General features: G+C 43.1%; 2 protein-coding genes across 2 annotated transcripts in view; both read right to left on the bottom strand.

The window, feature by feature from the left end:
* Window positions 1-2536: 2536 nt before the first annotated feature.
* Window positions 2537-16615, bottom strand: part of LOC141201648 (uncharacterized) — a 46574-nt gene continuing 32495 nt past the window's right edge. Inside the window, exon 7 of the mRNA XM_073663673.1 lies at window positions 2537-4679. Within this exon, the coding sequence (XP_073519774.1) occupies window positions 3780-4679 (900 nt within the window). The 3' untranslated portion in view covers window positions 2537-3779. The remainder of the gene's footprint in view (window positions 4680-16615) is intronic.
* LOC141201608 (uncharacterized) lies at window positions 4885-11818 on the bottom strand. The gene is made up of 6 exons (XM_073663610.1): window positions 11802-11818; window positions 11495-11705; window positions 11186-11365; window positions 10987-11110; window positions 10806-10903; window positions 4885-5050 (listed from the first exon to the last, which is right to left on the bottom strand). The coding sequence occupies exons 1-6, from the start codon at window positions 11816-11818 to the stop codon at window positions 5018-5020; spliced, it is 663 nt and encodes a 220-aa protein (XP_073519711.1). The 3' UTR covers window positions 4885-5017.

The raw sequence follows: 16615 nt of genomic DNA, 5'->3' as shown, positions 1-16615 counted from the left end.
GAACCCTTAGAGATGTTATGGAACCTAATCACCATGAGGTTTTATCCTTCCTACTAATCTCATCTCCACATTTTCCAATAATCCTGGGGTTTCCATGGCTACAGACTCAAAATCCCACTATCAATTTGGAAACCAAAGAAATGTCTTTTCCATCTACTGTACCCTTCCCACAGGCTTCACCAAATGAAGAGTTTGTAGAGGATTCTTGTGCCGATACAGTGTAATACTTTAATTAGCCAGATGATTAGATGTGGTAATCCAAAAGAAATACATTATTGGGTTTTATTAGAGATTGCTGGCTGTTTTATTAATGTTCTGCTTGCTCTTCAGTTTATGTACACTAATTTAGCTTGTAAAGTGTTCAGCATTCCACTAATTTCATTACTATCTAAGCAGCCTCTAACCATTTTTCAAAAGTCGTCTAGGCCTATTGTGTAAGTGTTGAAAGAAGATCCGGCAGAGCCTTCACCACAGGGAATCTCACATGTAGACCCAGGTGATGCGGTCGACCTGAGAAAGGTACCTCCACTAATGCACACTTAGCTTTGGAGGGGGTGGGTGAAAGGAGTTCTGCCCATTCAAGAGACTTGAGCCCAGAGAAGCAGAAGGGAGCATGTGTTTCTGTAGCTGTGGGACTTGGGACAGAGAATCAAGGAACATCAGAAAGATGAAAGGAGAATGAGAGACATCCTTCAGGACAGCAGATGGATTGCACGGCATCCAAAGAGACACCGATTTGTATTTCACATGATTCTAGTCAGATATGGATTTGCTCCATTTAACCATCAGAGATACCATAGATACTTTTGGGGAGACCAGGAGAGGACAAAGAAGTCACCTGGTCCCATGGATGTTCTTTGGGCGTTGCTAGGGTGAACCCACCAGTCACCTAGAACCCATGGAGACATTTAGAGTTGCCAGGAGGGACCCACCGGTCGCCTGGCCCCATGGAAACACTCGGAGAGGCCAGGTTGGGACCCTCAGGTCTCCTGGCCTTGTACCTTGATGGACTGCTAGCTTCCTAAGCTTACTGCTACCTCCTCTCTGTGGGGGCCCACCAGAAGCGGGGGGGCCACTGGTTGAGGTAGTCGGCCCTGGAAGTCTCCAAAGGTGCAGTTGTTCTATCCTAGGCAGTCGAAGAAGGAAGGGTGAGACTGTGTAATGTTCCATCTTGGGTATATGATGGGATTGTTCTGTGTGTTTGTCAGTTTGTGGGTCAATAAAGTATTGCCACGCTGTTTTACCCTCACCCTGTGCTGTCTGAGTAGCGTTACGCCCACGGAAGACCCCGGGTCTTCACAATCCTGATTAATCTTCTAAACTACCATCTGTGTATAAAGAATTTGATGATGTATGTGACAAGTAGTATTGTGTCTAGGTGTTAGCTTAGTTTCCAGTCTCCAAGCTCCTGAACATTCTTTCCTAGATTGTTCTCACCCATCTACGGATTGTTCCCACAACTCCTTTTGCTAACTACAAGAACTTCTGCTACTGCTTGCTCTTCTGCTCGTGCTCCTTTGGCCACTGGTTTCCAGCAGTACTGTGCCGATATCGTAACACACCGTCCAATCAACCTTACTGCATTTGGTGGTATCTGAGCAGAAAATATCGGCCATTGGAAACCAAGCATGCCTGAAACTTCACACAGCCTCCACCATGTGTTACAGAAGATGTGCTGTGTTTGGATCATGAGCCGTTTCAAGCCTTCTCCAAACTTTATTCTTCCCATCTTTTTTATACAGGTTGATATTAGTTTCATCTCTCCAAAGAATGCTTTGCACCTTGTGGTGAACCCTCTGTATTTGCGCTTATGAAGTCTGCTCTTTTATGGTGGGCCTAAACACTGAAACACCTTTTTCCTGGAAAGTTTTCTTCACGTAGGTTGTGAAGGGGCTTTTCTTCACCATTTAAAGGATTCTGCAATCATCCTCCACGGTTGCCTTCAGTGGGCGTGCACACCTTTTTGAGTCCCCAAGCTCAGAAGTGAACTTTTTTTTTGCAAAATATGCCATGCTGTTAATTTAGCAACTCCTAATATTTCTGATCATTTGTAGATTTGATCTTTTCTCTTCCATTGAGAGCTCATTTCTGTGTTATGAGTTCACAGCAACAGCTTCCAAATACGAAGCCACACCTGGAATCAGCACAAGACCTTTTACCTTTAATTGATGATGGATTAATGGGGGAAGAGCCCATACAGCCAGTGAAAGAGCTTTTGAAATAATTGTCTAATTACCTTTGGTCCCTTGAAAAAGATGCAGCCCCATATTAAAGAGCTGTAATTCCTAAACCCTATATCCAATTATGATGTGAACACCCTCAAATTAAAGCGGAGAGTTGGAACTTTAAGGCCAGACTGATTATATAATTGTATCCTAAATATGTTTTGGAAAACAACTAAAATGCCCAAACTTGTATCACTGTCCAAATATTTTCTGGACCCAACTATTTAAAGAAATCAAACCAAAGATGGCCAAAAATTAAGCTATTTGTAATAATGAGAAATGACACAGGGAATAAGTATTTAACTCACTTACTTAAGTTTATTTAATACTTCACACAAAAGCCTTTGTTGGCGATGACAGCTTCAAGATACCTCCTGTATGGAGAAACTAGTCACATGCATTGCCCAGGTGTGATTTTGGCCCATTATTCCACACTAACACTCTTAAAATTCTGAAGGTCCCTTGGGGAATCTTCATCATCCTGGTAGTTGGCCCTAAATGCCCCAAAGTTTCTGAGGTTCTAATCCCCAGAGAGCCAATGGGATTGTATATGCTGTTAACTGTTGTTGATCCAATAAAGTCTTATCTGAGTGTGGTCCCCTACCCTGCATGGTCTGAGAAGTGTTAGACCAACGGGAAAGGAGTACGGCAATCAATAGGATGAACTCTGGCCCATGTGGTCTTTGTAACACTGCTGCATGGACAGTGCATGCACACTCAGCTCAGCTACATACGCACATTTACATACACACAGCTCTGCTACATATGCATATTTATATACACAGAGCTCTGATTCACATTTACATACACACAATACGTACATACAATATGTTAATAACATATATAGTTTCTAACCGTCTGAGTTATTTTTGATGGTCAACAAAATACGATTTTCCAGAAATTCATTTCTCACACTCTAGGTATGATAATGTCTTCTCTCTGTATCGGATTTTTGATCTTTAAATGGGGCTGTCCACTACTTAGACAACCCCTTCTCATTTCTCATGTTTGGTCCTGTTAATATAAAAACAATTATACAAACCTCCCATGCCTGTGGCGTTCTAGCGATGTCAGCACTTGCGTTTCCAGGGATTATATGACGTTGTTACGTCATGTAAGCCCTGTGCCCAATCAGCCATGGCATGACTGTCTCCACCTTTTAACACATCGAACAATAAGAGAAACTCAGAAAGAAGCTGTAGCCCTGGCTTCCTGTTGATGTTCAATCTGTCCGAAGGCGGGGACAGTGAAGCTGGCGCTGACTGGGCGCAGGGCTCGTGTGATGTAACAACCTCACAATAGCCCCGGGTACACAAGTGCAGACACGGCTGGAACAGCGACAACATAGAGGGTGAGTATGAGTGTTTTTATTTTAATGAGGCCAAACATGAGGAATGACAAGTGGTTGCCCTAGTATTGGACAACCTTATTAGGAAGATACAATTTTCAGTTAAAACTTTTCAAACATTCTGAACATGAAAACCGCTTATCCCCTGTATGAATTCTCTGGGGCTTATTCAAATCTGATTTCTGGTTAAAACATTTCCCACATTCTCAACAGGAAAAAGGCCTCACTTCTGTGTGGGTTCTCTGGTGCTTAATCAAAGCTGATTTCTGGTTAGAACATTTCCCACATTCTGAACATGAAAAAGGCTTCTCCCCTGTGTGGGTTCTCTGGTGGTAATCAAGATTGTGTTTCCGGTTAAAACATTTCCCACATTCTGAACATGAAAAAGGCTTCTCCCCTGTGTGGGTTCTCTGGTGGTTATCAAGATTCTGTTTCCGGATAAAACATTTCCCACATTCTGAACATGAAAAAGGCTTCTCCCCTGTGTGGGTTCTCTGGTGGTTATCAAGATTCTGTTTCCGGATAAAACATTTCCCACATTCTGAACATGAAAAAGGCTTCTCCCCTGTGTGGGTTTTCTGGTGGCTACGAAGATGTGATTTCCAGCTAAAACATTTCCCACATTCTGAACATGAAAAAGGCTTCTCCCCTGTGTGGGTTCTCTGGTGGTTATCAAGATTCTGTTTCCGGTTAAAACATTTCCCACATTCTGAACATGAAAAAGGCTTCTCCCCTGTGTGAGTTCTCTGGTGGTTATCAAGATGCTGTTTCCAGCTGAAACATTTCCCACATTCTGAACATGAAAAAGGCTTCTCCCCTGTGTGGGTTCTCTGATGGCTATCAAGATACGCTTTTAGGTTAAAACATTTCCCACATTCTGAACATGAAAAAGACTTCTTCCCTGTGTGCGTTACTTGGTGCAAAACAAGACTACATTTATGTCTAAAATATTTCCCACATTCTGAAGAGGAAAAAGACTTCTCCCCTGTGTGTGTTCTCTGGTGACTAAGAAGAGATGATTTCTTCATAAAACATTTCCCACATTCTGAACATGAAAATGGCTTCTCCCCTGTGTGAGTTCTCTGGTGACGAACAAGCTTCGATTTCTGGTTAAAACATTTCCCACACTTGGAACAATAAAATATATTCTCTGCTGTGTGAATGTCTTGATTCTTAAGAAAAAACTTTTGGAGAGGAAAACTATTCCCATAATCTGAACGTGAAAATGGATTATTTGCTTTAGGAGCAGTTTGATTTTTAATGCTTATTTTGTGACTTTGATTTTCCTTAGTATTCGGTAATGAATCAGAAGACAGGATCTGTTTCAAAGGATCAGATGACAGATCTTTGCTGTGAAGGGTTGATGGTATATCTGGAGTAATGGCATTCACTTCAATTGTATCCTGTGGGATCTCAAGATCATCGGATTTAAAAATTGAAGATATCAGCTGTCCCTCTGATCTCCTGGTACAGTCATCTGCCAAGAAAAAAACAATTATTATGTTTGAATAAAATATCCCTGAATGTAATATTTTTGAACATTTCTACTTAAACTGTCGGTAACAATGGAAAGTTACGTAGAAAAATTTTATTATTCACCAAGACAATGACAGTTCACAGTCTAATAGAAAACCTCATAGCATGAACCAGTGGAGCGTGGTGTTCAACTGTTTGTTCATTCTGCCTCTCAAATATGGAATAAAAAGCCACCAAACAATGTTATGTAGGCGAAAATAATACCAATAAAAACTTCTACTCATCCTGCAAAAAAACAAGTCCCCACTCAGGTCCATTATCTGTCAGTGGAAAAACAGAGGTTTCCACATTATTAGTGGCTCAAAGGCTCTTAAAAAGAAACATGGCTTCCATAAACCAATCCAGCAATATCCGCTCTCCCAAAAACAAATGCCCCCCTTGCTTCTGACCCTTGCAGTGCGCCGAAACCACATTTAGCATCCATGAATTTGGCATTACTATAGTGAGAAGAACCCAGTAAATTTATCGTGTGTGCCTCCTGGAGCACAATATGGGCACTATGTGTTGGGTAATAAAATGGCCAATGTGCAATTTTCACTCTCCAAAATTCAGTGCGTGCTAATTTCCGGAAAGTGTCTGTGGAGTCACTAGTCCTATAGATTAATTCATTGAGGGTTATAATTTCCAAAATGGAGTCACTTTATGGGGATTTCTAATGTTCTGGTTTTCTGCCATTTTGTCATATTAGGGCTTCTGCAAATGGTGTATCCCGTCTCCTCTGGGATCTTCTCCTGCGATGTCTGCTTCTGTCACCAGGAACTGCCTCATTCATTCTGCGGGTTGCGCTGGTGATGGAGATGTCGGAACCAGAAGCTCTGGGCGGTGCAGGCTCTGTCCAGCCATTAAGATTAGGGTGCCCGGGAACTGTAGTACCATCCAGTCTGGCAGTATGAGTGTGTGCAATCTAGCTGAAGTCACACTACTAAAGCTCGGAGCATATTGCCAGAAGCTGCCTGATAAAGCCTTGTTCTCCTCTGGTTCAGTCATGTTTGGCACTTTTTAGGCAGCCAATTAACATGTAGGGATTGCCTGCCAGTCACTGTAATGCCGTAGCCATGTTGGTAGTGACATTATAGTGAATGGCTGGCCACATAGCATCATCAGGTCTATATAAGACCAGGGACCCTGCCCTCATCACAGTCTACCCCGGAAATAGGCAGAGTAGGGAGAGCTGCGGCTGAGCGATGCAGAGAATTCTAGCTTTTAGACAGGAATTCCACACCAGTTGTATTTATTTCATCTGAACCAACAGCCCTTGTAATGGCTCATTCTGATGTATATTAATACTGCTGTTAGCAGGTTAGGCAGAGTTTGTGGAAAGATAGTGCACTACAGGTTAGGCTTCATTGCATGTTCTTTCTGGTGCTGTAACTCATATCAATAGCCCTAGTTCTCAGGGATAATAATATTCCTTTTTGCTCTTAATCCTGCTAATTTTTGTGAAAAGCAATATACTACACTATTTTTACTGCTCCATTTGTTTGTTAACAGTATACAGCCACACTTAGTTGATTTGACTAGCATTGCTATGTAGTGCAAGCATAGAAAAAGTCCATCTGTGGTGGTCAGATTTTACTGCGTAATGATCCTGAAATTTTTTGGAATCTGCAAAATATTATACTCCATTTAAAATGTGCCAGTTGTGTGTTGAAAACATACATCCTGACTTGGCCGCTAACCAATAGCATATTGCTATTGCAGTAAAACTTGCTCATCTGAAGTGGTCAGATTTTTACTGCGTTAATAATCGTGAAATTTTGTTGAAGTTGCCAAATATTATACTGCATTTAAAATGAGCAAGGCGCGTAGTAAGGGACGGGGAAGTGGATGTGATGCTGATGGTGCACGCAGAGGCTAAGGCTGTGGGCAAGGTGAAACTGTGCCTGCTGCAGTAGCACAACAAACATCCACATCATGTCGACCTAGCGTCCTGTCCCACTTTGTAGGGGGTTGCAGAACAACACTCTTGAAGCCAGACCAGTGTGAAAAGGTTGTTGAGTTGATAGCAGACAATGCTTCCAGTCAGTTTCCAGCACCACCCTGTCTTCCACACGGTCCAGTCTCAGTAGTCTTGAGTCTGGACCACATAATCCCGCACCCGGCAACCCCGCCAATCAGCTGCTATTGGTGCCAGTGGCTTCCGTCGGCCGGAAGCGCTTACTTGCGGAGCTTGGCCGTCTAGCTTTAGTGGCCGCCGCAGGGTACTCAAACAATAGTAAGGGCCGCCTGATGGCGCTTTATAAATAGTGAGGCCTGAAAAAAAAATGGGACTTACAGAGTCTCTCTTTCATAAATGAAACAGATGTATCTGATCATGTCTTACACACCACATGGCCAGATAAGGTAGTAAAATGTTAAAATTACATTTACCGGTGAATGCATTTTCCACCGTTGAAGGCAATGTGAACGTGCAAAAACACTAAGTGTGAACATAGCCCAAGGTGTGGAGGAATATTTTTTCTGTTATTTATTTTGCATTATATAGAAGTCATTATCCTGGAAAGAATTTTTCTTAAAAATTGTTGTTTCCAGGAAAATCCATTTTATCTTCGCTTTTGTATTTTTTATTGTCAGCCCGTAAAAGTGGCATACTACTCTGGTAACATTGTTCACAGCAGCGACCTGGGATTCAGAGATGATTCCAGGGGTCTTCCCCATGCTGTTTCCATGCCATTTCAGCACTTTTTTCATAGATCTGAACAATTTTTAGACTCCCTCCAGCCCTACGGAGGATATGGGGGGGGGGGGTTGGGGAGGGAACCGCCTGAAAATTGCTCGAGTAACAAATAACCGAGCATCACTACTGACTACTCTTTTGTCTTCTGATTTTGTATTTTCTCTGCCCTCCTTGTTCTGACCCGGCTACCTGACTATTCTTCATATCTCACTCCACAGAACAACAGGTCACACCAAGGCCCAAGCCTAGGTGTCTCTGTGTAAGTCCAGATTCATGTAGATGGGTTAAAGAAGTTAAAGGTTGATGGGGAAAACTGTGACTATAGACAATAACACATCACATTTTCTACTGAAAAGATTAGGCTGAACAGTCTTAGGCTCTGTGCCCACGATGCGTTTTTTCTGCAGTGGCAAAAACGCTGCAGAAACGCTTAAAAAACGCATGGTAGAAGACCTGCCATGTTGCCCAATGATAATCCGCATGTGCTGTGCACAAGCTGCGGAAATTTCCGCTGCGGGTTATCATTGCGGAAAAAAACGCAGCACTACCAATTATTTTGCGGAAGCGCTTCGTTTTCGCCGCCATTGACTTGCATTGGAAAACATGGAATCCGCATCACTGCATCTGTACATGCGGAATCCAAGCGTTTCAATGTGCGGATGGTACCCGGGTGTGGAGGAGAGAAGACTCTCCTCCACACCCGGGTACCATAGAACCTGTGAAAAAAAGAATAAAATAAAAAATAAATATTATACTTACCTTCTGACGGCCCCCGGTCTCCTTGTCTTCGCTTGCTGGCAGGTCCTTCAGTGTAGTGTACCGCAAGCTGCCGGCATGCCAGGACAGAATGAAGCAAGACTCCAGGGGCCATCAGATGGTAAGTATAGATTTATTTTTCTATTTTTTGACATTCTTTGGGGTCGTTTGCATGGATTTATATAGTGTGACCAAGTTGTCAAGCACTTTCCAAGTGATGCTAAAATCGCTTGGAAAACGCTTGTCAACCCGCATGCGGAAATGCATGTGAAGAACGCTTCACATCCGCTTGTCACTGGCAGGAAAAACGCATGTACAATCCGCATGCATTTTTTCTGCCAGGGAGATGCAGAAATGCTCAGGAAAAAACCCGGAGCATTTCTGCATCGTGGGCACCTAGCCTTAATCAGTAAAAAAAAATGAGAAGAGTAACTAGTGGAGAAACCTCCCTGGAGTAAACAGATTACCAACAGCCACAAACTCTAAATTATCGTAAAATCCAATATTTTCTGTCAGATGAGCTTCAAGAAGAAATATTAGACATTTAAAGAGAACTTTTTATAATAGTGCAGAGCTGAGGTGTCTTAAATTTGAATATCTGGCATTTGGAAAAGGCAATGGAGACCTCTTTTTAAAGAGACCAAGGAGTTACTGAGTAACATAAGTGAGGCCGACCGATCCCACCACAAATCATACAAAATGAAAATCTGTAAACAAATAGACATAGAATAAAAAAATGTTACATCCCCAACAACAATATATGTATGAGGGGGGAGCTCCAACACTAAACTGGAGTTGCACTCATTTATGGTGGACCATTGGAGCTACTGAGTCCTGACAAGGAGAGTAGAGAAAGTATTAGTGCCCCCATTTCAGGAGAGATTGTGCAGTAATCTGAATTCCTTAGGATTGAAAACATAATGGAATTTATGACGTGGAGTGAATCCATGAAACCAGGGCTCGAGCCAACACATCTCCTGCAGGCGTGAATAAATGTATATTACAGCCATCAGCCACGCACAGCTTAGAGATATATCATGGCACAGGTGTAATGTTTTCTGTATAGTTTATCACAATCCTGTTTGAAGTTAGTTGGTTTTAAAAGAAATTGAAAAGTCAGGATAAAGGGAAACTCTGCTGTTATTGTACAGAAATTCACACTTGGTCCTCACTGCACATTTAATGTTGTCGATCATAAAAGTGAAGTTTGGCCAGAAAGACGGGACGTGGTCATGTAGGGACCATATGAGCACATTCAGCAGCACAGAAGGGAGAGAAGGTAGATTCATCCAATAAGTTATCAGGGTTCTAGGAAGCCAACAGCATCATTACCCTCCGCTTTCCCTAAGAGGTCCATTATAATATTTTTCTTCAAGTGATTTTCGAACTTCTCAGCACATTCTACATAATGTGACAAAGTCACTGGTAAAGTACTGGAGGAGAGATGTGTAGCACTGAGATTGTTAGCTCCAGTAATTAAACATAGGAAAAAGATTTCAGCACACGAGGGGGTAAATCAGCCATCTTTAGTGATAGAATGATTGAACACCTGTAGAGAGGGAGGAGGTCATAGGATAAAATTCGCAGCCTTTAGAGTATTTGTGGGGTGGGCCTGGAGGTAACAGCCGAACTTTAAATAGAAACTGTTCCTGTGTCTGCCTCTTTAAGAAGCTGAGTGAGTCGATCACAATACGCTGACATTTGGCTTTGTAGTTTACAGATCTGGGCAGGCAAGGGTCAACGTCTCCTAATCACAGTGGGTACGTGGATCCTCCAGGTTGTAAGTTCTATAGAAAAGGGCTTTTAATGCCCAAAGTCATTTGGACAGTTTTGGGTGTTAAAATATGTTGTGGTCTAGAGGGAAATGGTGATCACACGATTGTGATACGGCCGGTCTACATCACCCATAAAGCAGCCACAGCCGGTGACTGAGAAGAATCTGTGACTTATCAGCATTTAGTGGTTACTACTCACCTGGATAGTCATATGTAGGAATCTCCTCTTTACACCGCTCATCACCCTTCACATATGTCTCTGTAGTATCAATATGGGTCAGATATTCACCCTGAAACAAATATTGTAAAAGTCACAGACAGATGGAGAGGTCACATCTATGATCAGCTCTAATCCTGCCATCTCCACCGTTCTCATTACACAAGTATAAAACACATAATACTGGTGGATAAAACAAGACTGAGCACAAGACCTTCACATCCATCTACAAATCACAGGGGAGATCTCATGACACCTTCACTCCATCTACCTGATGATCCTGAGGAACATTGGGGTCTTCTTGTTTACAGTCTTGTGGAAGAAGAGGACGGGGACATCTCTCTGGTGTTGTCCTCTTACTGGATAGATCTGGAGGAAACACATACAGGGACTGAATTCATTCTTTACATACAGATAATTATAGGCCGTGTGTATTTAGTCCTGTCTATTACCTGGTGATGTGAGGGGCTGGGGAACCTCCATCATGACGTCCTTGTACAGATCTTTGTGTCCTTCTAAATACTCCCACTCCTCCATGGAGAAATAGACAGCGACATCCTGACACCTTATAGGAACCTGACACATACAATGATATCGTCATCCCCCCCAATCACTTCATAGCGTTACTGTATAATGTCCCAGCAGTGTCACCTCTCCAGTCAGCAGCTCAATCATCTTGTAGATGAGTTCTAGGATCTTCTGGTCATCGATGTCCTCATGTATCAGGGGGTGAGGTGGAGGCCTCGTGATTGGGCACAGAGGTCTTCCCCATCCCTCAGACACAGGGTCCTGACGGCACTCACTAGAGGTCTTCTTCACTACTGTGTAATCCTGGTTATGGAGAGACACATTAATAAATCTCCCTCCAGACATTTCCAGAGTCCTCACCTCTCCAGTCCTGTCCATCTGTTATTCCCATAGATAAGAATGATGTAATGTGACGTCATCAGAATCTCTCACCTCTCCAGTAAGCCGGAAGAGGATCTCTAGGGTGAGGTGTAATAACCTCTCAGCCATCTTGTCTCTGTCCATATCCATCTTTGATGGGTAATTCTGAAAAATTCTCTTATATAGAAGATCTTCACCGACAGCATCTGATATTGTAGAGACCCGAATGAGAAGAAGATGAGCCGATGTAACATCATAAAAATCCTGTGTAATAATACAATTACTGGAGACAATAAGGGGAAATATATCAGGAGATAGAAGGTGTAGGTGTTGTATTCTCTAGTCTTGTATGGACTGGAACATAAGTTGAATTGCTGACTCAGACATCTCCTCCATGCTCCCAATCACTGGCTGTGTTACTCACTGCGTCAGCAGCTGATTGGCTGTAATAATCACAAGTTCGTTGGGGCTGACCAGGAAATACAGAGATTGGCGGGGACCCTAACAGCAATGGTATTTTTATTATTTTACAACATTCAGTTATTTTCATTGACTTCTACTAATAAAACCTATATATTTTAGGCCACAGACAACAAGCAGTTTCTTCCTTGGAGTCTGTAGCTGAATACGTTTCTCATAGACTCATTTTCCATAAAGCTAATTCTCGTCTCATTTACTGACACTGGAATATATTATACTGTGTGTGGGGGGGATGGCGGTACTGTGGGAACATTACACTGTGTGGGGGCATCATATATACTGCATAAGGGCAAACAAAAAACCGAAGAAAGATGATCTAGAGGCCGTATTGTAAAACTACAATAATCTTTATTAGTATCAATAATCAATTTTTTTTTTTTTTTTGGAAGTGCATTGAGGTGAAGGGTGCATTGCTGGAAAAGGAAAAAAAAAAAAAAAAAAAAACTCTCTAAATCTCTTAGTTTGCGAGTGTGAACGAGCTGCGTGTGTCCGGAGCGTAAGTGCGAACGAAAGTAAGTGTGTGACTTGTTTTTCAGTGACTTTGTATTCAGGGAGTTTGGAAGGGAGGACTTAGGACTGAATTGCTGACTGTATTTCATTTTTCTTTACTTTACTTTTTACTTAATTAATCCACCTGACCTACTTAGCTGATTCCCCCGTCCATACTTGATACTTAATTGATCCCCCGTCCATACTTAACTGATCCCCCGCCGATATCTAATTGATACACTTGCACATCTCTAATTGATCCCCGTCCATACACCTATATATAAATAATTGTGTTTTGTACTTGTATATATATACTGACTGTATCCCCATATTTAGAATGACGTACATGTTGGCCGGAGCCGTGCAGTGTACATCTTGCGCAATGTATGCATTCCGTGAGCAACCGCTCGAGGATCCATACTGCTGCGAGAGATGTGAGCATATCGTGCACTTGGAAGCCCAAATTCTGGATCTAAGTGCTCAGATAGCGATACTGAGGAGCATCGACAACATGGAACGGAGTTTGCTGCTCACCGAGCAGACACTCAATGGGTCAATACTGGGGGTGGAGCATAGAGGGGAAGTGCAGGCTGAACAGGCAGGGAGCTGGATAACAGTTAGGAGGGATAGAGGGAAGAAGTATAGGAAGGCTGGTTCAGAACCGGCATTATTGGAGCACGACAGATCCTCTGACCGCCGGGGGAGTGTATGCTCCAGTAATGAGGGGGAGGGGGGAAGTGTAGGGCAGGCAAGACAGGTTCTGGTAGTGGGTGACTCTATTATTAGGGGGACAGACAGGGCAATCTGTCACAAAGACCGGAATCGCCGAACGGTGTGCTGCCTCCCTGGCGCTCGAGTCCGGCACATCGCGGATCGGGTTGACAGGTTACTGGGTGGGGCTGGCGAAGAAGTGAGTGGTAGATGGAGGGTCCTTAAAAATGATTTCAGGGACCTAGGTAGGAAGCTTAGGGCAAGGACCTCCAAGGTAGTTTTCTCAGAAATACTACCAATCCCGCGAGCCACACAGGAGCGCCAACGGGAAGTTAGGGAGGTGAATAAGTGGCTAAAGAGTTGGTGTAAGGCAGAAGGGTTTGGGTTCATGGAGAACTGGGTTGACTTCGCGGTCGGCTACAGGCTCTACCGTAGGGACGGGCTGCACCTCAATGGGGAGGGTGCAGCAGTGCTGGGGAAGAAGATGGCTAATAGGTTGGAGGAGTTTTTAAACTAGAGACGGGGGGGGGGAAACCAAGGAAATAGGTGGGATGTGAGGCAAGCAAGGGGGAAGGGGAGAAGTGAATATAATGAGGGTGGAGAGGGGGGTGGGGATAGTACAGTTAGATCGTTAGAGAAGAATAGGATGCTAAATAACCCCAAAGTTTTATCTTGCATGCTGACCAACGCAAGAAGCCTGACCAATAAGGCGGATGAGCTGCGGGCGCTTATATCGGAGGAGAGGTATGACATCGTAGGCATAACAGAGACTTGGCTAGACGATAGCTACGACTGGGCGGTAAATTTATTAGATTATAGTTTATTTAGAAGGGACCGGAAACAGGGGAAAGGCGGAGGAGTCTGCTTATATGTAAAGTCATGTCTAAAACCCAGACTAAGGGAAGATATAGGAGAGGGAGAAGAGGGGGTCGAGTCCATGTGGGTAGAGATAGAGGGGGCAAAAAATAATAATAAAATATTACTGGGGGTCTGCTATAAGCCACCAAATATAACAGAGGAGAATGAGAATCTGCTATTAGGACAAATAGACAAAGTAGCAAAACATAATGAAGTGATTGTAATGGGGGATTTCAACTACCCGGATATTGACTGGGAAACAGAAACCTGTAGATCTCAGAAAGGAAAAAGGTTCTTGACAAATATTAAGGATAATTATCTCTCCCAACTAGTGCAGGAGCCAACGAGAGAGAAGGCCGTGTTGGACTTAATATTGACTAATAGGCCTGATAGAATAACTGAGGTACAGATAGGGGGGCACCTAGGTAATAGCGATCATAATATTATCGACTTCAAAATGCCCTTCAGTAGGGTTATCAATAAGGGAACAACAAAAACATTAAACTTTAGGAGGGCGAAGTTTGATCAGCTGATAGAAAACATTCAACTTATTGACTGGGACAAAGTACTTAATCAAAGGAATACGAATAGTAAATGGGAAACCTTCAAAAGAATTCTGAATACTCAGTGCGAGAGGTATATACCGTATGGGAATAAAAGGGCCAGAAATAAGAGGAAACCAATATGGTTGAACAAGAACGCAAAAGGGGCGTTAAATAGCAAAAAAGAGGCATTCAAGAGATTAAAACAGGAAAACAGTAAGGAGGCACTAATGTGTTACAAGGAAAAAACGAGAACCTGTAAAAAACAAATAAAAATAGCGAAGGAGGAAACAGAGAAACGTATTGCTAGGGAAAGTAGATCAAATCCCAAACTGTTCTTTACGTATATAAATAGTAAAAGGATTAAATCGGATAATATTGGACCGATAAAAAGTGAAGAAGGCAAAATCATAGAGAAAGATGAGGATAAAGCTAATCTATTAAATAATTTTTTTTCGACAACTTTCACAAAGGAAATAGAACTAACAGGAGAAATGAGAAGTGACAAGCTTAATCCTCCACTAAGTATGACTAATCTAACCCAAGTTGAGGTACAGAAACTCCTCAGTAACATTAAAATAAACAAATCACCAGGACCTGATGGCATACACCCACGGGTACTAAGGGAACTAAGTAATGTGATAGACAGACCGTTATATCTTATATTTAAGGACTCTGTTGAGACTGGGTCTGTACCACTTGATTGGCGACAGGCGAATGTAGTGCCAATATTCAAAAAGGGAGCGAAAAGTGACGCCGGAAACTATCGCCCGGTGAGTCTGACGTCCGTTGTGGGCAAAATTTTTGAAAGCTTCATTAAAGAGGCAATTACGGAGCATCTTGATGCTAATAATCTTTTAATCCCGAACCAACATGGATTCATGAGGAATCGCTCCTGCCAAACAAACCTGATTGACTTCTACGAGGAGGTTAGCTCTCGATTAGATCAGGGGGAACCAGTGGATGTCGTGTATCTCGACTTCTCAAAAGCGTTCGATAGCGTGCCACATAATAGGTTGGTATACAAAATGAGAATGATGGGGCTGGGGGAAAATGTCTGCAAGTGGGTAGCTAACTGGCTAAAGGATAGAAGGCAGAGGGTGGTTATAAATGGAATAAACTCAGATTGGGTAAGCGTCACTAGTGGGGTACCACAGGGGTCTGTACTAGGCCCAATGTTATTTAATATCTTTATTAACGACATAGTCAACGGGATAAATAGTAAAATATCAATATTTGCAGATGACACAAAGTTATGTAAAACAATTAATACAAAAGAGGACAGTGCAGACCTACAGAGGGATTTGGATAAGCTGGGTAGGTGGAGCATTAAATGGCAAATGAGGTTTAACGAGGAGAAATGTAAGGTCATACATATGGGAAGGAAAAATGGAAGTCACCAGTACTCACTGAATGGGAAATCATTGGGGAATTCAGAGATGGAGAAGGACTTGGGCATCTTGATTGATAGCAAACTAAATTGGAGTGCCCAAAGTCAGGCCGCTGCTGTAAGGGCAAACAGGGTAATGGGATGTATCAGAAGAGGTATAGCTGCAAAGGATGAGAACATTGTTCTTCCACTGTACAAAGCACTGGTCAGACCCCACTTGGAATACTGTGCTCAGTTATGGGCCCCAATATATAGAAAGGATATAAATGAGCTTGAAAAGGTACAAAGGAGGGCAACAAAATTAATAAAGGGAATGGAGGGACTGCAATACCCAGAGAGGTTGGCAAAACTAGGACTATTCAGCCTGGAAAAGAGAAGGTTGAGGGGGGACATAATAAATGTGTACAAATATGTTAGGGGACAGTATAGAGATCTTGCCCAGGATTTGTTCAAAAGGAGGGATATTACGGTAACAAGAGGGCATTCACTAAGACTGGAAGAGAAAAGGTTTCAGCACCAGCATAGGAAGGGGTTCTGTAGCGCCGGCGTCCCTGCCCTCTGCTAGGCAGGGACGCTGTTCCCCTCACCCCTCTGCTCCGAGCCCGGCGTCCTCTCCTCCCGCTCTGCTGGCAGCGCGCGCTCCTTCCTGGCCACTGTGCTTAGGGCGCGCGCGCGCTCCCTCCCTCTTAAAGGGGCCGCGCGCGCCGTCCTAAGGAGTCCCCG

Source organism: Phyllobates terribilis, unplaced genomic scaffold (assembly GCF_046119375.1).
Source record: "Phyllobates terribilis strain yellow unplaced genomic scaffold, ASM4611937v1 Scaffold_120__1_contigs__length_5212024, whole genome shotgun sequence".
NCBI classification, from domain to species: Eukaryota; Metazoa; Chordata; class Amphibia; order Anura; family Dendrobatidae; genus Phyllobates; species Phyllobates terribilis.
This window is presented reverse-complemented; position numbering and strand designations above follow the sequence as displayed.

Excerpts from the sequence above, each read along its gene's own strand:
- LOC141201608 (XM_073663610.1), bottom strand. Across the intron at positions 10,904-10,986 it reads CCAGCCCCTCACATCACCAG|ATCTATCCAGTAAGAGGACA; the intron begins GTAATAGACAGG and ends TGTTTCCTCCAG. Across the intron at positions 5,051-10,805 it reads ATGTTCCTCAGGATCATCAG|ATGACTGTACCAGGAGATCA; the intron begins GTAGATGGAGTG and ends TTTTCTTGGCAG.